The 27,300-nt window shown below is 33.4% G+C and overlaps 1 protein-coding gene across 4 annotated transcripts in view; it reads left to right on the top strand.

The window, feature by feature from the left end:
• Positions 1-24,554, top strand: part of LOC145248967 (uncharacterized) — a 133,949-nt gene extending 109,395 nt beyond the window's left edge. For all 4 annotated transcript variants that reach the window (XM_080110775.1, XM_080110773.1, XM_080110776.1 and 1 more), the window contains one exon: positions 23,195-24,554. In XM_080110775.1, coding sequence (XP_079966901.1) covers positions 23,195-23,271 — 77 coding nt within the window. In that variant the 3' untranslated portion in view covers positions 23,272-24,554. The remainder of the gene's footprint in view (positions 1-23,194) is intronic.
• The last annotated feature ends 2,746 nt before the right edge of the window (positions 24,555-27,300 follow it).

Here is a 27,300-nt window from a genome sequence, read left to right as displayed (position 1 = left end):
GATATTTATGCACGTGTTTTCAGGAAGAAAAATTAAAATGTCGTCAATGTATCTAAAATACTCTGTGTTTGGAAGTAATCTGAATTTGAAAGGACCAGATTCTAGGAATTCTAAGAAAAGGCAAGCTAATACTCCACTAAGAGGGTTACCCATGGAAGACCAAAATTTTGTTTATAGAAATTGTTATTGAAGTGAAAATAAGTCATGTTAGTTATAAGTCTAATGATTTTTATAAGAGTGTCGGGAGGAAAAGGTAAGCTAATGTTATGAAACAAAAATGTAGTAGGCAAAACAAAAAAAATATACAACTAAAAACAGACGGAACAAAAACTCGCTTCGCACAGACACGTGGGTCGTAACAAGCACAATTTACTCGCCAGAATCACCTACACACAATCTGCAGAACACCCCCTCTCCTTTCCAGTGTCCTGCCTTTATAGCGGCCGGGAACGACATATTTGCATAATCGCGCGAGAGCAGGCGTGATTCAACGATAATCACATTGGGTAAACGCTAATAAAAGCCCATGGACGCCATCTTGGAACTCTCTCTTTTGCTCAACCCAAAATAGACGTATCCGAGGTAAGCTCTATTTCTCATTTTGGTTACTGCTAATTCTGCTACACTCCCCCCTGATCTCATGATCACAAATGGGGCATGGGGGCAATCTTCTTTGCTGGGTGCTTCTTCGAAGAACTGGAGGCAGCACTTCCTCCTTGTCATCTTCCTCATTACCACCGTTATTGCCGCCAGCTTGTTCCATAGGCGGTGTTTTACAATCAGGGCAGGGACAGGGGGGCAGTATCCGTCTTTGTCGGGTACTCCTTCATAAAGTCAAGATGGGTGACCTCTCTTCCGCTTCTTCCGTATGTGCATTATATGGCTCTTCATCGTCCTGCATTATACTCTCTGCTTGTTCAGAAGACATTGTACTGTCTTCCTCTTCCTCTGATGTAACAACATAATGGCGAGGGCGTAGATCTTTCACGTGGCGAGGCACACCGTCCACCAAAATCGATTGAGAGCTGATTACCTTGGTCACCTCACCCTTGCCGAACCTCGTGGTACATCGATTTTGCGGTCTTTTGACCCACACGCGATCTCCAACCTGGTAAGAGCTGTCTTTGGGATTTGCAGACGCAGTTGCGAGATTGGTCTCCTTTACTCGAACTTTGTATCGATAAATCCTGTTGGCAGGCGCAGTGAAGGGAGATGTGTTGTCTCTTGGTGTGATGTTATACCAGTAGACAGCTTCCTGTATGGGACAGCGCATTCTAACCGCTATTCGTTTCACTGTACGGTGACATCGCTCCGCTATGCCATTCCCGGCTGGAGCGTACGCACAACGGAATCGCAAGTGAACTCCCCATTTATGTGCAAATGCTTGAGATGCGTTGCTGCAGAAAGCCATGTCATTGTCTAAAAGGATTTTGTGCGGCGAGCCACGCTCGAGGAACACTGTTTCCATCTGATGGATCACGCTTGCCAATTTCCTCCAAATGGAGAAACGCGATGGACCACAGTCTGTCAGAGTTAAAAAATGAAAGGTGCTATAATGCGTGATATCTATTCCAATTCTTTGCCAATTCTCGTTAACTTCTAGCTTTCCCTTTTCCAACCTGACTGGCGCTGGGTCAATGGACTAACATTCCTCACATTTCCGTATGACCGTTTTAACGGTTGCTTTTGTCATGGTTGGGCAACTTCTCCTGACAAAGTAGGTAGTGCGTCGCACCCCCGGATGTCCACTACCTTTGTGAATAGCCATGATTTGACTCTCATCCAGCTCGTCTGTGTGAACCGCGCCTATCACCGGGTCAGGCCCGTTTTTCTTTTTCATTGCCTCAAACCATGTCTGTGGTACTCGTGTCAATCGGTCAGCAATGTTTCGTGCTGATGGAACCAGCGTCACGTCAACTGTCAGCCCGTACTCTTTCACAAGCTTCTTTAGAGTGCTTAGTCGCCTCCTAATAAGCATCTCACTTGCTGCTTTGGTGCGCACTCGCGCCTTTCCAGTTAGCGTGTCCGAGACCCAATGGTATACGCAGACAGAATCTGTCTTTATGTGTAGCACTTTGCTCTGCCACTGTAGAGCCAAATTAATACCTTTCAATACGGCATCCAGCTCGGCTAAGTTGATATGTTGAGAGTCACCTTCAGGTCGCAGCCAACATGCATCCTCCAACACAGTTTTGCGCATCTCCAAGGCTGCACCAATTGCTAGGGAGCTAGCATTGACCCATACATTCAGCTCTTTGCCATCCACACACCAATTTCCCCGGACTGGATCGTTCCGCTGCACTGATTCCAAGGTTTCGAACATCATGCGATGTAATACAGCGTCCCTTGCTTCATCGTCCCAGTCCTTCGTTACCGAACTTACTCTCCTTCTAAGTATTCCACAAGCCACACGAAGCCAACCGCACACCGGAAAGTGCCCTACAAGTCGACCACACAGGGAAAACATTGTCCGTCGCGTAACAATGCTGGGAGCTTCTGGAATTGCATTTCCTCGCTTCCACCGTAGTTCACTGTGTTCCATCCAGACCGCCAATCCCAGCACCCGTGCACCGTCCTTCAACCACTCCAGGTTCTTGCACTCCAACCCAAACTGCGCTAGGTGTTCTCTTACATGGGTCGCGGGCACCACGTCCTCGTTGACAGAAATGTCATCGATGTAAGCAGATGCTGCACGTCTTACAACTTCTTCCTGAGACAGTACTTTGCTGATAATTGCTCTCATGATCAGGAGAGCCATTGGCCGTAAACGCGTCTACGTAATGATTTAGCTCCCGGTAGTCCATTACCGGGCGCACTCTGGCTTTGTTCTGCTGCATCACAGCCATCAGGGGAATTAGGCCTTTGGGAGGTCCCAATTTATCCTCTGGGTACGGCACGAGCCAACCATTATCTATCCAGGTGCGGAGCTCCTGCGTGTATTCTTCACGGATTTCCGCCGGCACTGGGTATTCTGACACTCGATTGTGTAGTCTTTCAGGGGGGTGGTCCTCAGACCACTTCCACGATGCGGTCCACATTCGGCTTTGATGATCAAAGGTGGCGGTGAAATCTGGTTCATTAATAGAAATGGCTGCGCATTTAATATTTTTCCTGTCGCCCAGCCACACTGATCCTGTAGGGTTGACAACGAAACCACCCAGAGCTTTTATGGCGTTGATCCCTAGAAGTAAATCAAACCCCAGCGGTTTGCCACGCACCACCAATACATCGATTCTGGCAGACACACCTTCGTCAGTGGACACAGAGACCGCTCCAACACCGCAGCACGCATGGGACGTTCCACCAATCGTTTTGACATCTACGTTCGTTTTTCTCCAAGACCGACACCGGTCTGCATGTAAAATAGTCCTAGAGCATTCTGTATCAATAAGCGCCAAACATCGCGTCCCGTCAACCTGGATGCTTATCACCGGGAGCGTCGTGCTCGCATCTTGGTGGGGAAGGAGACTGGCACTTATGCGTCCTCCCCGTGCTCGTTTCCCGAGCAATTCCGAGCCCAGTGTCCACTCTCACCGCAACGGTAACACCGTGTTCCACGTTTTCGACAGTCCTTTGCAAAGTGGACTTTCGTATTGCACTTGAAACAGGTCACACTAATAGGAATATTCTGGGCCTTGTGGTTGTTGGGGGAGTGTGTGGCCACAACCATGTCCTGATTGTGTTCCCCAGTCGTCGTCAAAATTCTTGCTCTTGACATTAGTTTCCCCATGGTCAGGACTTTGATGTTCGGCACATGTTGAAGAGCAATTGAGATAGCGTCAGGGAACCCAGTGACGAAAGTCAATTTTGTGAGTCTCTCTAAGCCATCTCCTGTGAATCTGGCCAATCCAACCAACTGCCTGATTTTGTTGGCGTAAACATCCACACGTTTGCCAGCCCATCTAACCATAGTTATTTTTCTGTATGCTGCAAACGCATCATCGGTAAATGCCTCCTTTAATCAGGCCTCAATCTGGTCTATTTCTCTTTAATCGTCCTCCTCCATTTCCATGTAGAGGGCCAGTGCATCACCTTCCAGATATAAAGGTAGCAGATTCGCTACATCATCCACCTGCTGAAGTTGTGCGACAAGTCTCACTTTTTTCAGCCACGCTACAACGTCTCCCTCACCAGAGAACGGCTTGATAATATCGCTGCTTATCCGCACCTTCGCCATAGTCGGGCCGAAATAGCTTGAAACAAAAATGTAGTAGGCAAAACAAAAAAAAATATACAACTAAAATCAGACGGAACAAAAACTCGCTTCTCGCAGACACGTGGGTCGTGACAAGCACAATCTACTCGCCAGAATCACCTACACACAATCTGCAGAACGCCCCCTCTCCTTTCCAGTGTCCTGCCTTTATAGCGGCCGGGAACGACATATTTGCATAATCGCGCGGGAGCAGACGTGATTCAACGATAATCACATTGGGTAAACGCTAATAAAAGCCCATGGACGCCATCTTAGAACTCTCTCTTTCGCTCAACCCAAAACAGACGTATCCGAGGTAAGCTCTATTTCTCATTTTGGTTACTGTTAATTCTGCTACATGTTAGAATTTTTTTAATGTTTAAGAGATAAATTCAAGCATTTTTTAATGGGGACATTAGTATATAATGATGTTATATCTAAGCTGTGTATAGTTTTGTACATTAATGTTTTTTATTTTGTTCAGTAAATCTCCGGAGTTCTTTATGTGGGAGGTGCTGATAGTGCCCAGTAGTGGAGTTAAAACGTTGGATATGGCACGTGCAGTTTTGTGTGTTGCACTATCGATGCCGGATATTATAGGGCGCATAGGGATATTTGGTTTGTGAGTTTTAGTGATGGAACATTGGGCTGGTATTCAATGCATGACATCCACGGTTTATCGTTTTTTATAAGTTTTTTATAAGATTGGTTGAAATTCTCAATACTTCGATTTACTGTCTTTAAATCAGTTTTGGTGTAAGTGTCGTTGTCTGCCAACAAAGTGGAAACTTTTTCCAGGTATTCATCTTTTTCCATTAATACTATACCTCCACCTTTATCAGCTGGTGATATAATCAAATTCTTGTTATTCGCTAGGTGTTTCAAAGAATTTATCTATCTCTTAGGAAGTACAGTTTCATATGGATGAGTTACTGGAATAGAAATACCACCCTGTATGAAACCTTTTTGAAAATCCGTATCTTCATGTTTGTAAATCTTCAAAATTGCGTCGGTGGTAATATTTGAACGTATGCCAGTTGCGAATTTTAGTCTGAAACTAAGGGCTTCAATTTCGTGTTTGAAAGTACTATAATAGTAAGATATTGTATTAGATCCAGACGTCCTTTGGTTCTCCATTTGCTGTTGGAGATAAATTTTGTAAGTTTATCCATTTTGTGACAATGGCAGGTGTTGAATCTTTGAACTGATTTGTTTATATTTAAGAATAATTTGTGTATCATAGTGTAGTTCCGTAGTAGGTAGCTAGCTTATATATATATATATATATATATATATATATATATATATAAATTTACACATAGTGTTGATATACAATGCATTCGTGTTTCTGTAAATAAAATATATATATATATATAGTGTATATATATATATAGTGTATATATATATATATAGTGTATATATATATATAGTGTATATATATATATAGTGTATATATATATAGTGTGTATGTATATATATATAGTGTATATATATAGTGTGTATATATATATATATAGTGTGTGTATATATATATATATAGTACAAATATATATATATAGTATATATATATATTGCATATATATATATATATATATATAGTATATATATATACATGTATATATAAATATATATATATAGTATATATATACATATATATAGTCTATACATATATATATATAGTATATATATTATATATATATACATATATATATAGTATATATATGTATACATATATATAGTATATATATGTATACATATATATATAGTATATATATATATAGTATATATATATATATATAGTATATATATACATATATATAGTATATATATACATATATATAGTATATATATACATATATATAGTATCTATATACATATATATACATATATATATCGTATATATATACATATATATATCGTATATATATACATATATATATCGTATATATATATACATATATATCGTATATATATACATATATATATCATATATATATACATATATATATTGTATATATATATATATATATATAGTATATATATGTATATAGTATATATATATATATATATATATATTATATATATGGGATATATAGTATATGTATATATATATGTATATATATAGTATATATATAGTATATATATAATATATATAAAGTATATATATAGTATATATATATATATATATATATATATATATATATATATATATATAAATAACTACTTCATTTACTCACATAAATTCAATATACGAAAGTATAGATTTGTGCGTAAACTTTAAGTATTTACTTCAAAAGTGCTCAATACGTAGGTAGAGCTAGTTAGTAATTTATAAAATATATATGGCGATTAAGCTACACTGAATATTCTGCGTTTCATCCACTTATAGGATTCGTCAGGCTTATGCGCGAATTCTGTGGTTGCTTCTTGTTTTTATATATGTTGAGGATTTCTGGTTAGCCAATCAGCTTTCTAGTATCCACCGCGCCCCTTCCTGTCAGCCAATGGGCATGCATTTTATCGAACAAAGGATCTGTTTTAGAGCTAGGTTAGTGGTTTAAGGTAGATCTTTTCCCTCTTTTTTTTATATATATATATAAATATACCTATGTGTACACACATACATGCACATATATATACATATATATATATATACATATATGTGTGATCGTTTATGTATATTCATGTTTGTTTAATTTATTTATTTGTTTGTTTTATATTGTTATTGTTAGTTTTAAAGCTATTTTGTATTGCTATCCTAGAGTAAGTTTTATTTTGTGAACACAGTTGTTTGCTATTTCTCGTCTACAGTTTAATAGATTTTGAGGTTCTTTAAAGTACAGGATAGCAAATTTTTCATGGAGGCATAATTTACATGGGTCGTTTATATATATATCAACAAGTCAGATGGACAAAAAGAGAATGCGCAGAGCAGAGCGGGCTTTTGACTGGGGAATGCGCAGACGACAGACTCTCAGATGGAAAGATAGAGAGAATACAGAAAGTCAGAGCAGAGTGGGCTTTTGACTTAAAACATATTTCTAGAGAATGCGCAACATTTTTGGAGAAGAGAATGCGCAGAGAGGAACACAGTCAAAGCAGAGTTGGCTCTTGACTTGACACATTTCTTCAGATACCCAGAGACCGACACTCCACAAGGTTAGAAGCCATATTCTTAGCATAATAACACACCGCTTCATTCAGGACTCTGAAAGAATTATAAGAACTGTACTGTTTTGTTTTTGTTAATATATGTTTGGTTCAGAATCGTTTATCCTGTTTGTTTTCTTTTACTACACAAAAAAAATCCACAGCTCTCTTTCGACGACGTTCGTCATTAAGAGGGTACACAACGAATTGGTCCAGGATATATAACTAGATCAACCGATAATTCGGTCACTTCCCCATACCAATAACTTTAGACGGCCAAGAATTATCACCGGTAGTGGAAGGGTTCCGAGGTCGACGTTCGTCCTCAACCGACTGGTGAAAGAGTGGGGGTGACATATATAGTATATATATATCGTATATATATGATATATATACTATATATATATAGTATATATATATATATAGTATATGGTATATATATATTGTATATATAATATTATAGTATATATATTTATATTATAAAATATATATATGTAAATATATATATAAATATATGTAAATATATATATAAATATATGTAAATATATATATAAATATATGTAAATATATATATATAAATATATATATATACATATATATAAATATAAATATATTTATATGTAAATATATACATATATATATATAAATATATATATATATATAAATATATATGTATATATATAAATATATATGCATATATATAAATATATATATATAAATATATATATAAATATATATACACATATATATAAATATATATATATATATATGTATAAATATATATATTTATATAAATATATAGATTTTGTTATTGTTGTTATTTTTCAAGCGATAACTACAGTTAATATTGGCGCCGCCTCGGAGCTCATTTTTTTCATTTACTTAGAAAGTCGCCCTTTTTAATTTGGACGTATTTAACATTTTTTATTTATTTTATTATTTTTAAAACAGTAATCTACGTACACGCGTGTGTCAAGGTTTTTTACCTCTCATCAGCGTAGCTTAACTGCCTCCAGGGATCGAACCTCAGACCATGTTTACCACAGACTGGTGCCTTAACCATTAGGCCATAATCCCTAGATTGATTATACTGTTTATTTTTATCGCTTATAAATTTAGATTTTGTTATTGTTGTTATTTTTCAAGCGATAACTACGGTTAATATTGGCGCCGCCTCGGAGCTCATTTTTTTATTTACTTAGAAAGTCGCCCTTTTTAATTTGGACGTATTTAACATTTTTTATTTTTATTCTGTTTACCACAGACTGGTGCCTTAACCATTAGGCCATAATCCCTAGATTGATTATACTGGCCTGAAGATGTAATCCCCCAACGCGGGTGATTACAGAAACATGTATGCATCAATGTTTGTATAAATAAATTTCATATATATATATATATATATATATATATATATATATATATATATATATATATTTATATATATATATATTTATATATATATATATTTATATATATATATATATATATATATATATATATATATTTATATATATGTATATATATATATATTTATATATATGTATATATATATATATATTTATATATATGTATAAATATATATATATTTATATTTAAATAAATATATACATATATATATAAATATATATATAAATATATATATAAATATATATATATTTAAATATATATATAAATATTTATATTAATAAATATATATATAAATATATATATTAATACATATATATAAATATATATATATATGTATATAAATATATATATTAATATAAATATATATATAAATATATATATTAATACATATATATAAATATATATATATATGTATATAAATATATATATTAATATATATATATAAAGATATATATGTATATAAATATATATAAATATATATATATAAATATCTATATATATATATAAATATATATATAAATGTATTTATATTAATATATATATATATATAAATATATATATAAATGTATATATATTTATATTTATATATATAAATATATATATATAAATGTATTTATATTAATATATATATATAAATATATATATAAATGTATATATATATATAAATGTATTTATATATATATATATAAATATATATTAATATATATAAATATATATATATAAAGGTATATATATTTATATATATATATTTATATATATTAATATATATAAATATATATATAAATATATATATATATGAATATATATATAAATATATATATATATATATAAATGTATATATATTTATATATTTTTATATAAATATATATATTAATATATATATATATAAACATATATAAATATAAATGTATATATATTTATATTTATATATATATTAATATATATTAATATATATAAATGTATATATATTTATATATATATATATATATATATATTTAAAAGAGTGTAGCCATCAACAATTGTGGGTTTTTTTTAAAGGTTTTCATCATATTTTTATTTTAAAATATTTTTATAACGCGTTTCGAGCTTAGGGTGTGCTCTCTTCAGATGTTTTCGTAAAAAGTTTTTCTTTAAAATAGGAGTTTGTAGAGTTACCTCCGCTGATATTAAATATGTTTCTCAGAGTGATGCGTGTGTTCAGACATTCTGACTCCAACTGTAAGTGTTCAAATGTCCGGTCAAAGTTATTTTCAAAGAGTGTTTTTTAGTCCATATGGTGAAGGTTTTTATGGGTTTTTTAGGGTTCTTTTTAAAGACTTTCTTTCCCCATGTATAGCATACACTCACACACAATCACACACGCATACATATACATTCATGTACATGTACACATGCACACGCACACGTACGCAGGCACACACACATACACACACGTACATACATAGAAATATATGTAGGAGCATACACATATACATACCCACCTACACACTCACACACGTACTCGCATACATCCACCGCTAACAATTATTTTTATTTTTTATTTTATATATATATATATATATATATATATACTTTTTTTTTTTTTTTTCCCCCCAACCAAAACACGCATGTATATATGCGCTTAATCATTCAGACATACGTACACGCACCCACACACACACAAGTAAGATGGAGAATAGGTAGAAGATATATATACACACACATACACACATATATGTACACACATATATGTATGTGCACATACACTCACAAACATCCACATACTATGTAGGCACATACACATACACACACACATGCACACACACAGACATGCAGGGGCTCACACATACGCGTATATCCATATCCACACGAACACATTTGCCCACTCATACATGTGCATACATATGTATATACATATACACACACATACATACAGATGTGTATACACTCATCCACCCATATATATATATGGGCACATGCGCTCACAATCACACATACACATACATATTCATACATCCCACCTTATGTATATATTGGTTGAAGTTTCCTTTCTAATCCAAGCACATATGCATACATGGATTCGGTCACCCAAACATAAGTGCACGTATACATATAAACAAGATGCAGCATAGATAACAGATGATATATATATATATATATACACACACGCATACACAATCATATGTGCACACCCACATATACACACGCACACACATACACATACATACGTATAATTTCTAGTTGTTTGTTTAGTTAAGAGAAATGGTACTGTACTGGGTATGGGCGCGCGCACATGCGAAAGTGTGCGTGTGCCTTATTGTGCTTTTTTTGTTGTTTCGTGTGTGAGGGTGCACACCTACCCAAGTATGCATGCGTGTAAGTGTATTTTGTGTTTTGCCTATTTATGTGTATAATTATGGAGAAATGTTTAAGGCGGGGTTAAACTTTGCTATGAAATTTTTTTCTTGTGTTAGCAAGTAGAAGTAGTTGTCAGTTTGGAAGATGGGCATTATCTCGAATCTGCCTCCACTGCATGTGTGTATATGTTGTGATACATGTAGGTGTCTATTTTCCGCGATTTTGATGTTGGATCGGTGTAGGGCTACTCTATTACTAAGGTTTTTTGTAGCGCCTATGTAGGATTTATCGCATGCTGGACATTTTATTACATAGATCACGTTTTTTGAGGTGCAATCTAGGTTTTTTTTAATTTTGAATGTTTATATGGGGTTCGTAAATGTGTATGTGTTTCCCTCTAATATTATGTTGCAGACTCCACATCGTTGTTTGTTGCATTTTGTGACTCCTTTTGTTGCGTCTTGATTGAGTTTGGATGCGGTAAGAATGCGTTTTAGGTTTTTGGGTTGGCGTTTGCTTTTTATTATTTTTGTTGTTTTAAGGAAGTTGTTTAGTTTGCTGTTTTGGTTAAGTAGGACGAGGTTTTTCGTTATCTCTGTGAAAAGCTCTGGGTCGTTTGTGTTGTGTGTGGAGACGTATGTTAGGATTTGTTCTTTGTTTCATTCTTTAGGGGTTCTCAAATCTTCTACTGGTATATTTGTCGCAAGTTGGATCCCTTTGTCTATAAGTTGTGATGGGTATTTTCTTTTTCTTAAATTTATTCGTAGTTCCTTGAGTCGGATTTTCCGAAGGTTATTGTCCGTGATTATGGTGCAGATTCTACGTGCTAGGGTGTAGGGAATTGATTTTATGCAGCTTTTAGGGTGGTGACTTTTAAAGTGTAGGTATTGTTGGGTGTCTGTAGGTTTGCGGTAAATGTCTGTGATAATGTTATTGTCTTTAATCTTTATCAGTATGTCTAGGAAAGGTAATTCTGTAGAGCTTTGTTCTATGGTGAATTTAATATTTATATATATATATATATATATATATATATGTGTATATATATATATAAATATATATATAAATATGAAAAAAAAAAGAATTACAATTAAATTCACCAAAATGATCCAAGATGGTGAAATTTAAGTATAATATAAATATTAAAGTATAATATAAAAATGAGATAACTTTATATATATAAATAAATATGTAAATATATATATATTTAGAAATATATATAAAGATATATATATATATATAAATATATATATAAGTATATATATATATATATATATAAATCTATATATAAATATATAAATATATATATATATTAATATATATATAAATACATATATATAAATACATATATATATACATATAAATATATAAACATATATAAATAAATATATATACATATGTATACATATAAATATATAAATATATATATATATATATTAATATATATATATATATATATAAATCTATATATATACATATATATGCATATAAATATATATATAAATATATATATATAAATGTAAATATATATATATATAAATATACATAAATATACATATATATGTATATATATATATATATATATATATGTGCTGTTTGGGGGTTCACAATTTTATAATAGCTAAATATAGACAAGGTCTTAACATAATGAATTTAAAAAATAAAAAGTGAAAGTGTCAACTGGCCTATTTTGCACCTCGACGAAGCCTTTATCTATTAATCTTGTGTGATATTATGGTCAGCACATAGCAGTTGATCTTTTGGAACGGAAACTATATCGCATGTTGCTGAATAGGTTGTTTTTATTGAGCTGCTTTACAAATTCACTAGTCATCACAGATTCACGCTATAATATTTATACTAGTTGTCATACCCATTCCCGTAAGGATGCAAGTGCACTTTATATCAAAATCTGACCCTCAAGATTGCCATGGGCATGGAATATGTGTCTATATTAGAAATGGCTTTCCATGTGGTAGGGTCATCTTCAGAGAAGATCCTAAATTTCCCTATATGTGCTTCCGCGTTGCACTTGCTCATAGCACTGTTCATATTTTCCTCTATTGACCCTACAACAGCTGAGTTACTATCTATAGCATATTTGAGAAAATTGACCACATCCTGTCTGCTCATCCCTTGGCTAACATTCACATCTGTAGAGACTCAATGTTTACAATGTGGAATGATTAGCCCACTTAAACAAGACAGATGATGAAGGAACGTATCTGTCATGATTTATCCATTGCTTATGACTAGGGCCATGACAACAGCATATTCTTTTCATTGTTTTGACTATTGAGTGTGTATCCATTGATATCTTATAAGCTTTTATATAGAGTGATGTGATTATCAGTTAATTAACTGTGTCTGTGTTGCATATCTATTCGAGAGTCAAAACAAAAACAATGAAAAGAATATGTTGTTGTCATAGTCCTACTTATGACCTAACTTAGATTGTTCACGAACCCACCTGTTTATTTGTTTTTATTTGGATTGGTCAATCTCTGCCCTATTTGAGGGTTTTTGATAAGGTGCAGAAACATATCTGTAATTTGACTGACCCCACTCTTTCCCTTTCTCTGCATTTTCTCCCTCACAAACGTGATGTTGCTAGTTTCAGTCTTTTATATAAATTCTATAATGACATGTTTTCTTTGAAATTTTCTTCCTTTGTTCCAGATCGTTTGACTCATTGGTTTAATTGTTTTCATCAATTTAATTTCACTTACCTCATTGTCCAATCATTTTCCAATCATTTATTTGCAAGAACTTGTGGAACTCTCTTCCTGCTGATTGTTTTCTTCCTACTTCTTAAGATAAATAAATATGCATCTTCTGACTTCATGGTAATCATCTTTAATTCTTTTTAACTCTTTACATGAAGTGGCTTCATGCCTTGCCTAGTGTAACTTCCATTAAAAAAATAAATAAAATAAGTGTAAATCTCTATGTGTTAATTGTTATCCTATTTTACTTTTGTTTTTCTGTCTTGTATTGATCAATACAGGACTACAAATCCATTAATTCAGCAATCATTGTTCGTGTTGTATTCATAAATATATGAATACAACACGAACAATGATTGCCAGGGGCAATGCATTCTGAACGTGTGTGGAGCTAAACTGATTTCATGTGCATCAAATGGTTCAGCTTTATGCAATTATTGACAGTAAATAATGCGATAAAATTTAAAAAAAAATGTTCAGTGTAGTTTTCATAATGTCTTGTGGATATTTTTATAAAAATAAATATGACTTCTTGGAAAAATATGTATGAAATCCACATTGAAACCATTTTTTATATGTTGATTTGAATGAGATTTAAATTATAGATAAATTAAAAATATACAACCTAGGAATGTGAAACTTAGCAGCATCGATCTACCTATGCAGATTTTCAGAAAAGGAGGCCATCTTTATTTTCAACTTATAAATAAAACTTTGTTACGACAATTTGCATACATAGATCAATCCTATGAAAATTCACATTCCTATACTAAAAGTCAAGTTTTGAAATCTAGAATTGTTTAGAGAATAATAATTAGTATTATGTTTTCTTTCCTACCTGTAGAATTCACTTTCTGATCCCTTTTACCCCAGCCATATGAACATGCAGAAATTTAAATGTTATGTGAACAAACATCTTGCTGCCTGATTCCCCATGCAAGTTGCATCTCTGTAAATCTTGTTTCTTTCAGAGTAGCTCCTTATAGTTCAGTAGCGATATGCTTTTTTTTTTTTTTTCAGGTAAATAAAAGTTAAAAAAAAAAATGAAGTCATAATAGTAGTTGGTTCTTCATGCTAAATTTTGTTCAATACTTTTTGAATCCATGATTATCATACCCATTAATCTTAAAATAATGTTAAAATTTCTAAATATGAAACGTCCTTGTTTTAATTTCTCTTTTCATACTGGAAATTTATAGATCAGCCACACAATTTTCTTAATGTTTTAGAAACAAATTGTTGAATCCATTTCCAAATAGCATTAGTTAATAACCCCCGTCTTTTGAAAGCTAACAATCTGCTCTATCCCCCCAAGCTGCCACTAAACTCCTACATTGCACACGCCTTTGTAGTGGAATTTAACTTCCAGCCCTTAACCTTCACATGCTAACTGCTTAATAGTCATCACTAAACATCTGTACATTTCTACCTCTAAGACATGCATTATAGTTCATTCCTATCCAGTTAGACACTTAACAACGAAAGTATGTACTCGGAAGCAAAGCGACCTGCATTAAATAACTATGTCTCCTCCTAGATAGTTTTGCAATGATTAATACGAAACACAACCGATACTCCTTGTTATGTAAAATGTCCCATGACTCTTAACTGAAAGCTGAAATTATCTTCCTTTAATAATAGACACATACTTAATACAACTCCAACTTATTCGCATCTACTGAAAACCAGCCCATATATCTATTTACCAAATTACACATGACGCAAAACTTACCTACTGTTTTATCTGTACTGTATTGCACTTACATTTTAAACGTCCTGTCATCTAAAATATACAGAGATTAGGCACAACTCTTAGTTCAATTTTTAATACCTACTCATACTGTAATGTTATCCTATACCTAAGTTAACATATAAATAAAATAAAGGAAAAGCCTCAAACCACATTAACTCCTAACAAATCTGCTTACAAACACAGTTGCTTACACTGCATGAGCTTTACTTACCCCATTTATCCAGTAACAATGAAATAGCAATGTCCCTTAATTACTTTGAGCAGTGTAACTATTCAGCAGATATATAACCTCCACACACTAACCCAGTAACACTAACTAACCACGCGGGGTTGCAGAAATACCTGGATCAGGACCCACGTGCAGAGCAAACCCTCTCAGTGCTGACGGACCCAGTAGATCTTCCCAGATCATCCGCCTAGGAGAAGGAAAACTCTTAAACTAAACCAAAGGGGAGGGAGGCCTCTTCAGTTTTGGATGACAACCTTCCTAGAGCTGGTGACTCAAACAAATTACCGGTTTGCAAACCTAAACTGCTTAAGGAGTAGATAGGCTCTGTCTATCGCCCGGCTTCCATATTCCTTCTTTGCATATTAGTCAGGCACAGAGATGATATCACAGTGATCCGACAGAAACACAGTGGTAGATCTTGTTTCTTGTCTAGTGCAATGAACGCCGTTTTCCCCACTCCCGACACATCCCACCCCTCAAGACTGGGCACCTGGGAGTGCTTGAGTACCATATATGCCTGTGCAATTAGATTGGGTTGACCTTCTTCTGATGAGTTGAGGGTACCGGATTGACAGTTCCTGGCTGTTGTTTCCGACTGGTAGTACAGGAGCCCTAACACTTTGGTAGCACTTAAAGCAGCTGCTCCATCAACAGTTGTATAATAACGGGATGTTTGTAGTGCCATGTTGTGCATGGAAAGGGACCCTGCACTTATCCCCGGTGGGCTTTCCTGAGGCCACAATCCTAGTTGAAGAAAGGTCAGCTGATGGTCTACTTGTGTTGTATGTGTGATACTCTGCATAACCTCCTGTTCAGCTCCCCCTTACCTAAACTGAAACTCTTTAAAAAATACGATGACAGTACAATCTAAAAATAAGCTTAAACCAGGATTAGGGTCAAATCCAACTTGCCTCCCAACAAATACCCCGGATATCTTAGCACTAAGTGAGACTAACCTACACTCCTCCATCTCCTCTAACTACTTTAATATGACTGGATATCTCCCACTCTGCCATAAGAACTGACAGACATATGCATGGACTTGGAGTTTACATTCGTAATACCCTTCTCTTGACTAGAGAAACAAACCTAGAATCGGACGATCAAGCCTTTATGTGCTTTGGACTTAACATGCAGCACAACATTAGCTACTTTTATTTTCTCTACCGCCCTCACTCGACCCAGGACTGCACTATAATAAACGAAGTCTCTGACAGCACTCTCCCTCGACACTAGCGCACAAGTACATGTATTTGGTGACTTTAATGTCCACCACAAACACTGGTTGGGATTCTCTACTTACACAGACACAGTGGGCAGCACAACACATAGCTTCTCTATATCTCACTCCCTATCACAAATGGTTACGTTTCCAACACGTTTCCCTGACCAGCAAGAACAACACGCATCAATTTTAGATCTGTTTTTGACCACAGTTCCCAATGATTGTATAATGAATGCTGACAGCCCACTTGGGAATGCTGATCATGCAGTGATAATGGTTGAAATTGCCCTAAACTCTAGAGCCAAGACTGAGGAGCCAGTGCTCAAAACAACGAGATATTATAAAATGGCTGACTGGGAAGCCATCAGAGATCTTATCAGAGATGCCCCATGGGAAAATATTTTTTCCCTTCCTGCTGAACAGTGCGCAAATGAGATCACTGAATGGTTCAAAACTGCAATTGACGCACATGTCCCCATGCGGAAATTTTATAGCAAGCCCCACGCTCCTCAATGGTTTACTTCGACTTGCGCAACTGCCATTGCTCAAAGGCAGCATGCATACCACAGATTTAACCGACATAAGTCCAGTTCAAACAGACAGAAGTACATAGAAGCTAGAAGTAACATTAAGAAAGAAATAGCGACAGCTAAAAGAGAATTTACTGAAACCACTAAAAACCGCATCGAAGCACAGAAATTAGGAACTCGTGACTTCTGGAAAATCTACAACAGTGTAGTAAATAATGGGCAATCAACACTTCCCCCACTAACCATAATCACAAGGTTGTTTGTTCTGGCGAAAGAACGGACTCATTAAATTATCACCCCATTAGCCTACTCCCACTTTTTTCCAAAATATTTGAGACCTTAATAAACCATGCTCTAGTCCATTACCTTACAGATGCTAAACTTCTGACTGACCAACAATATGGATTTAGACAAGCCCATTCAATAGCAGACATCCTAACTGTAATCTCTGAACGTATATACCACTCACTGGACAAAGCCAGGGAGGACAGAGTGGCAGCTCTAGATATATCTAAGGCTTTTAACAGGGTATGGCATGAGGGTCTCCTCAGGAAAGTTAGATCATATGGTATCACTAGTAGAATACTAAACATAATTAAATCCTTCTTAGATAAGAGAAAAATCAAATCCAGTTTGTCCTCGATGGTCGCACATCTAAACAATATGATATAAATGCGGGAGTGCCTCAAGGGTCTATCCTTGGACCTCTGTTGTTCCTAATATTCATAAATGACCTCCCCGACAAAATTGCCTCTGAGATGGGTATATATGCTGATGACACCACACTCTATAACAGACATGACAGGAAAACAAATGAACACATATCTAAAGAAATGGTAGAAACACTAGAGGATGACCTCCAATCTGTAATGGAATGAGGACAAAAATGGATGGTCACATTCAATGCCGCCAAGATTAAACTAGTTTCCTTCAATAATTACAAGAAACCTTCTCTACCACCAATAGTAATGGCCAACAACACTTTATCTGAGAGTTCATCTTTCAAACTCCTTGACCTAACATTCACAGGAAACATGAGTTGAAAAAATTACATTGAAACCATTGCCAGGGCCGCTGCAAAGACGGTAGGTTTTCTCTACCGTGCTAGAAAACTACTAACACCCGAAAGTATCCTATACCTCTATAAGGCCACCATTCGCTCATGTATGGAGTATTGCTGCCATATTTGGGCTGGTGCATCTGCCACTAGTCTCTCGCTCCTAGACAAGGTTCAAAAGAGAGTCGCCAATCTGATAGGACCTGAACTGGCATCTATCCCATCGACGAAATGTTGCATCCCTCTGCCTGTTCAACAAGTATATTAATGGAGAATGCTCTGACGAACTGCAAGCACTTGTGCCCCCACGACGTAAACACCCTCGACAAACCCGACAGACAGCTAAATCTCACCCCCACACAGTAGATCCCTAGATGTAAAAGATCTTTCTACTCCAGTAGTTTCTTCCCTAGAACCGCTAAACTTTGGAATTCTATTCCAGGACCCTGCTTCCCCAACTGTACTGACGTGCAGAAGTTCAAGTGTAACGTGAACAGACATCTTGCTGCCCAAATCCTCACATAGTATCCCAGTAGATGTTACCCCTGATAGTAGCCCCCTACACCAAAGTGGCAATGTGCCTTGTTTGGGGTGAAAATGTAATAAAAAAAAAAAAAAATTAAGAATAATTTAATAAATTTGAAATAATGATTTTTATAAGAAATGTTTTGGGTCTATCTGATGAAAAAAATGTAAGATCACACAAAAGTTTGTGTATTAGCTTAATAGTGTATACATTACTAGAGCTCAACGCATAATAAAATAATAATTTTATAAATGTGTCAAATTCGATATAACTTTAGAACTTTACATTCTAACGAATATCCATCTAATGACAGATAAAATAATTTCCTCAGTTTTGCCTCACTTTCATGTCTCCTTAACAAAGATTAAATTCAAGATAAAATGATACTTATGTCTAGCATCCTTATTCCAATTTTGATCAAAATTTATAACACGATTTTGATTCTAGAAAATGTCTAAAATTCATAAGATTTTAAGAAGAAATTGAAATTCAGTGACTCTGGTTTAATTGATGCCTGATTATTAGATAAAATTCAATGTAAATTTAAAAAATTTGATTAAAAAAAAATTTTTTTAATGGCAGTTTCCACCCATACTATGCCCTTGAATTTTTTTAAAATACTTAAATGTTTGGAGGATATTTCTTAATTGATGTTTAATACCTATTATTCAAAATGTCACAAAAATTGGAGGGATTTGAATTTTCTCAAAGATCTCTGGCCTTTTCATAAAACTAAATTAAATATAGCACACATTACCCATGCTAGAGGCTGTGTTCTAAAATTCATTTTGGATATAAATAATTTCCAAAATACATGAAATATTTGCTGAAACTTTTAAAGCCAGAAATCATTTTTTATTCAGCATGTTAAATGCTTCCAAATTTCTTTCTTTCTGTCTTTCTTTTTTATAACTATTAACAAAAAAGTAACTGAAACAAAAAAGTAACTAAAATACATTATGGTGGATTTAATTTTGTAACTAAATTATTTTTAAAAATAGTATTTAACAAATGTTGTTTCATTTTATGCTGTTGCACTTTTTATTTCAATGAATAATTAATAGTAAAAACAAAAAAAAAACAAAAAAACTGTAATTCCAAAGTTACGATGATGCGAGAAATGCATGAAGTCATTCGATTAAGTGATGAATAATAACGCTGTTGAAAAACACAACTGACTATAAAAACTGTATTCCTATTCAGCAATTACTGAGGCACAGTTGCATTGTGACATCGGATAATAGACACACATGAATATAATTTGCAGGGTATTGAAGAGTTGTACAAAGATAGGTAATTAGGACAGTCTTAGAATAAACACTTGTTAAAATAATTGGAAAAAATAAAGAAAGTTCTTTGGTTTTGTGGGCGTTAGAGGCTTTTGTTGTACATGAAAGTTGCTTATTTGTCAGGGAGGAGGGCACATGAGGAATTTCTATAAGTGGTGTAGTTACAAAAATGCTTTCAAAGGTTTTTACGATTAAATAAAAAAAAAAAAAAAAATGAACGAATGTCTTAAAACGTTTTTTAACCTATAAAAATATTTAATTATAAATTCTTTTGAAAGTTAAAACTTTAAAATAGAAAATAAAAAAAACATTTTTAACATCTTTATGATTAAATAAAAGCGTTCAGATTAATTTGATTTTTTTTTCATTTTGTTGTGGCCTTGAAATTCTTAGCTCAAAAATCCTCTCAATTTTAAACCCACCTGGGCAGCTCTAATCTTTTAATCTGGTCAGATAAGCTGATAAATAGAGATTATGCTAAAACTGGGATAATATAGTAAGAGTATCCAAGTTCAGTCAAACTTTTGAACCTTTCAATGGATCAAATCTGAAGAATATAACAAAAAAAATGAAACTAAAATTTATGCGAAATTCATTCAAAAGCTGATATTTATTCGAATAATAAATACTTAGACAACACTCACACACACATATAATTATGTAATGTATATGTGAGATATATATATATGTGTGTGTAAATACACATATATTAGAGAGAGAATGTGTGCGTGTGTGAGGACAATTCTCAACCTATATACTCAACGAATTTTTGATCTACAGACTTGAAATTTGGTATATAGGGTATTCAGACACGTGGAAAACTTTTTAATTGGTTTTCATCCGGAAAAAAGGGCTGCTAAGAGGTCAAAATTGAAAAATTGGTAGGTGGGGGTCATCGGATTTTTATGCGTAAATCATTCACGTGACAGATTACTTATGTTAAGAATAAGTAGGTTTGTAAACACTTTTTAAAGATCGTGTCAAGCTAGCCTAATGATTCAAGATATAAGGTTTAGTATCATTATGTCTTGATTTTAATCTTCATAAGGTAATATGAATCAAGCTCATAACAGTTCTGATTTTTACAAAGTTCACATATCTACATAAAACTTTATAAGGGGATATAATATTTTATGTTCGGTTGTCAGTATTTACTTCAACAGTGCTCAATACCTGAGTAGAGCTAGGTAGTAAGTTATGAAAATTCTGTGTAGCTTAATTGCCATATATATTTTATATATTTTATAAATAGTAGAATCTCTCTCTCTCTTTCTCTCTCTCTCTCTCTATATATATATATATATATAATTATAAAACTCAAATGACCTTGTAACGATGTATGTAACCCACTTTCTGGTTTACGACATCTGGTTGCGCGTGCGCGCAAAACCTGCACACTGAAATATTAACGTTATTATTTCGAAATTATTATTTAACATGGGAAGAGTGGGGTTTAAAATAATTTAAACGTAATACAGAAATGAACGATGTAAAAAAAAAAAAAAGCAGATATATCAAAATTTGAATTCAACTATAAGTATTATGGAATCTGTTCAGTGCACATTTACCTATAAGTATGGCCAACCACTTATAATTCAGTAACTGTAAATTTTTTTTTCAAAAATAATCAATTATAATAAACAGAACGACTCATAGAAATCTATCTATATTCTTTTTTCATTTTAATATACTTTCATAGAAATGTTTCTGTTATGTCAAAAAGCTATTTTCTTTACGTCACAAGTGTCACGCTCATACATGAATTCCATAGCTAATATAACATACTGACCCAACGGGTCACGGATAGTCTAGTATATATATATATATATATATATATATATATATATATATATATACACAGAACTTTGTGTGTGTGTTCATTCCCTATGAACTCAGAAACGGTTAGGCCAATGTTTAAAAAGTTTCACAAAAAGGTACTTGATGTGTCTGGGAGTGTTTTATGTTGAAATGCGCCTGATAAGTATCAAAAATCGATAATCCAAAAAATCTGATTAAAGAAGGGAATCCGATTTTGACCAAAGTTAACACTTTTATACAATCTAACATCACAAGTGCATTTGAGAAGTTTTATCACCGCAAAAGCAGAAAAGCTCAACCTATAAAATCAACAGTAGATTCTTTTATAAGATAGGGGCACATTCAAAGTGAATGTTTCCTTTAGAACACAATTGAACCATGATCCTTGACTTTTATATGTTTAACTTTAAATCAAGTGTAAAAATAATTTCATAAAATTAACAGCAGGTTGTTCGATAAAACATAGGTGCATTCGAAATAAATGTTTGTTTAGAGCACAATTGAACCATGATACTTGACTTTTGCATTTTAAACTAAGTGGAACCATTATTTACAGATAATTTTATAAAATCAACAGTAGATTCTCTACAGTGCAATGTAGACTACAATGTAATGTGGATTAAATCACTGTGGTGAGGCATATGTTGCTTCCTTCTAGTACACAGAGGGAAGTGGGGCCCCTAACTAGAGTGGGCAATCAATCAATTTGATTAAAAAATGGGTGATTTCACTAATTTCAATGAAAATGTTCTGGTAGATATATTGTTATCACTGAAATAGTAAAAAAAATCAAGGCAGGATGAAACCAACTGAACCATGAATTGGCTTGTAATCCAAATCGAGATTTAATTAAGGAACAACGAACATGTTTTGTGTTTATTTTCTAACATAGAAAATAAAAAGAAATTCTGATTAGCTGTAAAAGCCTTCCATTTTTTTTCTTTTCCAGAATATTGCCGTGCCTTAAAATGTCTGCTATCATCAATGGAAAGCACTAAACATCCACAACCATTTTTCCTGGCATGAAACTTTCCAACTTTCTCATTGTGTGCCTCTTCCTTCCAATAACAATCATAAAATTTCTAAAATGAAAAATCATTATTGCGTTCATTTCTAGATGCACCATAATCAATTGGAGGAGAAGGAGACTTCTATTTTGGCCATTACTTTGTCACGTTGTTGATAAAATTGGCTTGGATAAAAAGGTTTTAAGCTGTTTAAAGCTTGTAAAGTCTAAATACCTGAATTGTTGCAGTTATGTCTGTGCCACTTCTGAATTGCAAAGAGTGAACCTAAACTGCACAACAAATGAATGCAACTAGCATCATGAGGTTATAGTCAGCTAATGCACTTCCTAACTTCCAGTGTGGCTGCAGTGACAAGGCAAATCAGTTCCTTTGCTTTTTTTCTCTCACGCTAATATCTCCCCTGCGCATGTAGTCTTTTTTTGTTGCATTTTTATGATTATTCCTTTTATATTTAATAATCATTAAAAAGTATTTTTGGTCTTATTTTAATGAAGAATTATTGAAATTAATTTTGTTTTGCTAAAGAATTATTAAAAACACTTTTTAAAATCTTTTGAAACTATTTTGAGAATATTATGTATTGGATAGGCTTTTTTATGATACTTGAAATTTTATGTTGATTTCAATCATTTCATTTGTTATTTTTATTTCAATAAATTTATTTTTATACTTTCATAAACATATTTATTATATAAATTCAAATAAAAGACTTATTTTTAAAAGTAAAACATATGTATTTTTATAATTTCATAAACATGTTTCTTGTTAAATTTCAAATAGAATAAAAACATTTGTTTTTTAATTTTGTTATTAAAAGTGCAAATAAAGATTGTGTTATTTTTATCTTTTTATACTTTTAATTTGTATTGTATATTTTTCAATAATGCCCTTTTCTTCTATTGTATGTAAATAAATCGCTTCAGAAAGAAAATACTGAAGAACAATAAAAGTGAAGGAACTGATTTGTCTTGTCACCGTTTCCGGCCACACAAGAAGTTAGGAATTAGATTAGCTGACTATAATCTCATATGATATTTATCACAACGATATCATCTGAGGTTTCAGCTGTTGCTTCCATGATATTCTACTAGATGTACTCATCCAGCATTGCTAGGGAGTCTTTTTACTTTAATTCATTGCCCTCCCCTCTTTTGTCTTTTCCATTTTTTACATTTTTGTAAAGATAATTCAATAAACGAATGGATGTTATTTATTTAAAAAAAAAAATCGACTTTGCAATAAAATCGATCAGACATCTTTAAATTTCATAAATACGTTCAATTTTTGTTTGTTTTGTATTTTTTATTTTATTTTTTTTACCAAATTATTTTTTAAAATAAAATTTTGAAACTTAAATTTAATCATTCCGGTATTGTTTGGTCATTAAATTCTAAGTTGAACAAAATGATTTTCAAACTGAAACTTAAATTGAGAAAAGATAAGTTTCTTTGTCTATTGAGCAAAACAAAAGTGGGGGGAAAAACAGTTCAGTCAAATTGGTTAAAAACATCAATTTATTTTTGTGGATCATTCTGAGTCTGAATGCGGTTACCTTGTTCCAAAAGACCATCTAGTTTACAAATGGCAGTCGATTTATGATTTAGAAAAAAAATCTAAATCAATAAATAAAAAAAAGAAACAAAATGCAAATAGTTAACAGCTAAGCAGGTTTACAAAATCAGCCAGCAGAGAGTTAGTGTGCTGATTAAATGAGGAATGCAGAGATAGGTCATTTATATAATGTCAGTCTGGTGTGTAAGTAATGAAGTTGTCAAAATTCATCTCAATGGATTTTTTATAAAATTAAATTATTTTTTTTTAAATAGGATTCAACATTTTTTATTTACTACTGCCTTTAATATTGGCTTTAATGAAAAAAAAAGTTATCTTAAGGCGAGAAAAATGTGAAATTGTTTCATAATTTTATTATTGTAGATATGCTTCACAAACTGCTATAAAATTTTGACTCGTTCTTGTTCCTATTACATATTTGGTCCATTTTTATTTTTTTATAATTTTTATTTTTATATGATTAAGAAAAAAAATTTTATTGAAGAGGCAAAAACTGTCAATCACCATCATAAATGGCAGTGACCAGCAGTGCTCACCAAAGGATGACAATATCATATAATGGCTGACAGGGCACAAATATTGAGGACAGGCCATTTCATTTCAAAGCAGTCCAACTCTGGCCATGATCAATAGTGCCCAACAATGGCCAAACGCAACTCACCATCTACTAGTGCTTGCCACTGAAGACAGACAATTTCATTTTGCCGCAGTTCAATGGAGGCCGATACTGGTTATTGTTGACACTGAATACTGGCAACCGATAATGACAATTGAAAAGTTAGCCAGTGTCTACCAGCAAATGCAAGTAACTGCCTTAAAAATACCACTAAGTGCCAGTTATCATCATGGCTATCCACAGGCAGCCCAGTAGATGCCAGTGTGCAACAATGCCCGAACAGATGATTTCCGTCCAAAGCAGTCCACTGGAGGCCAACACTAATCATGGCTGCTAGTTACTGCCAGTTGCAAAGGCAGCCAGTGCCCACCAGTACCCGCAAGTAATCTCTACAACCAGCACTAATCGTCAATGCCCCTCCCCATTACTGACACTGGTAGCCAGTAGCTTCTGCTAGCTGCCACTGCCAGACAATACTTGGCAGCATAAGCCAGATGATTTCAGTTTGGTCACGGCATGGCCACCGAGAGTAAGAAGAAGGCCTGTTAACTGAAAAATGTCTGCAGGCAATGTAGGTAAGATTTGTCAGACTGTCAGTACTATATGAGGGCCATTTAAAAAAGAGCAATAAAAAAATTTTTAAAAGAAAAACGAACACAGTTCGATTACTACTTTAACTGAACTTTATTCAATATAAAATATAAACATTATCTATGTAAAATTAAGTAATTTTAAAGCAATATACAATTTAATACTGATAAAACTGAATTATGAATTTAGGGAACAAACAATTAAAGAAACATTAAACAAATATTTTTTCGCCTTCAGAACAAGATCATAGTGTAGTATCTGTTTTGATGCTACACTTTACGTTTTCTGTCTTTGGTCGGTGGAGGAGAAATCTTTCATGACTGAGATTATTTTTGTTCCTATCCAGAGTGCCTCTTATTGGGAAGCCAGATTTTCTCCACATGATTATATGTTGAAATATTTAAATAACTATTACTTTAAATACAGAAATTATATTTAAATTTTGGTTTTCTGTTCTTCTATGTCCATTTTTTTTTTCCATCTTTTTATCAAAATGTGTAGCGTATTAGTTGTCTCACAAGCCATCATCAGTGATTGCTCACTGGCAGTAACCTGTGGTGTTCCCTGGAGACCAAGTGACAAGTCTCCCCAGATTTCCAGTGTTCTCCACCTTTTGAACACTTGTGCAGATGAGTGCATGTTATCGCAACAGCCGTTGTCACTGATTTCTCGTTGGCATCGGCCATTGGTGTTTCCTGGGGTTTAGGTGACAAAATGCCTCCCCAAGGTACCCGATTTAAACTGCACACTTCCAGTGGAGATTTGGTCAGTACTCTCTCACCTCGGTCTTTCCATCCTCCCTGACCCTTCACAACAAGTTGGTGTGGTGTGGTGCCAGTCGATGTCATCTACACCAGTTTTTTATTATTATTATTATTATTATTATGATAATAGTAAGGGTGCTTGTGCAGTGTATGCACATGTATTTTAAATATTATTTTCAAGTTAAATCAAATTTTAGGTTTGTATTACTGTACACATACATTCGAAAAAGTTGTCAAAAAACAAATATATCACAAATAAATGTTATTAAAGGCAAGATAAGTTACTCTTCTACCTATCTGGGAAGGTTTTTAGTGGTTTTACTCACTTTAAAACGTGTAATCGCTTCGAAAATCATACAATGTTTATCAATATATTTTAAAAAGAAAAATGTCGGCATGTTTGTAACTTATCTTGCCTTTGATAACATTTATTTGTTATATATTTGTTTTTTGACAACTTTTTCGAATCTATGTGTACAGTAAA

This window comes from Euprymna scolopes, chromosome 27 (genome assembly GCF_053919585.1).
Source record: "Euprymna scolopes isolate OS-2025 chromosome 27, ASM5391958v1, whole genome shotgun sequence".
Lineage (NCBI taxonomy): Eukaryota > Metazoa > Mollusca > Cephalopoda > Sepiida > Sepiolidae > Euprymna > Euprymna scolopes.
This window is presented reverse-complemented; position numbering and strand designations above follow the sequence as displayed.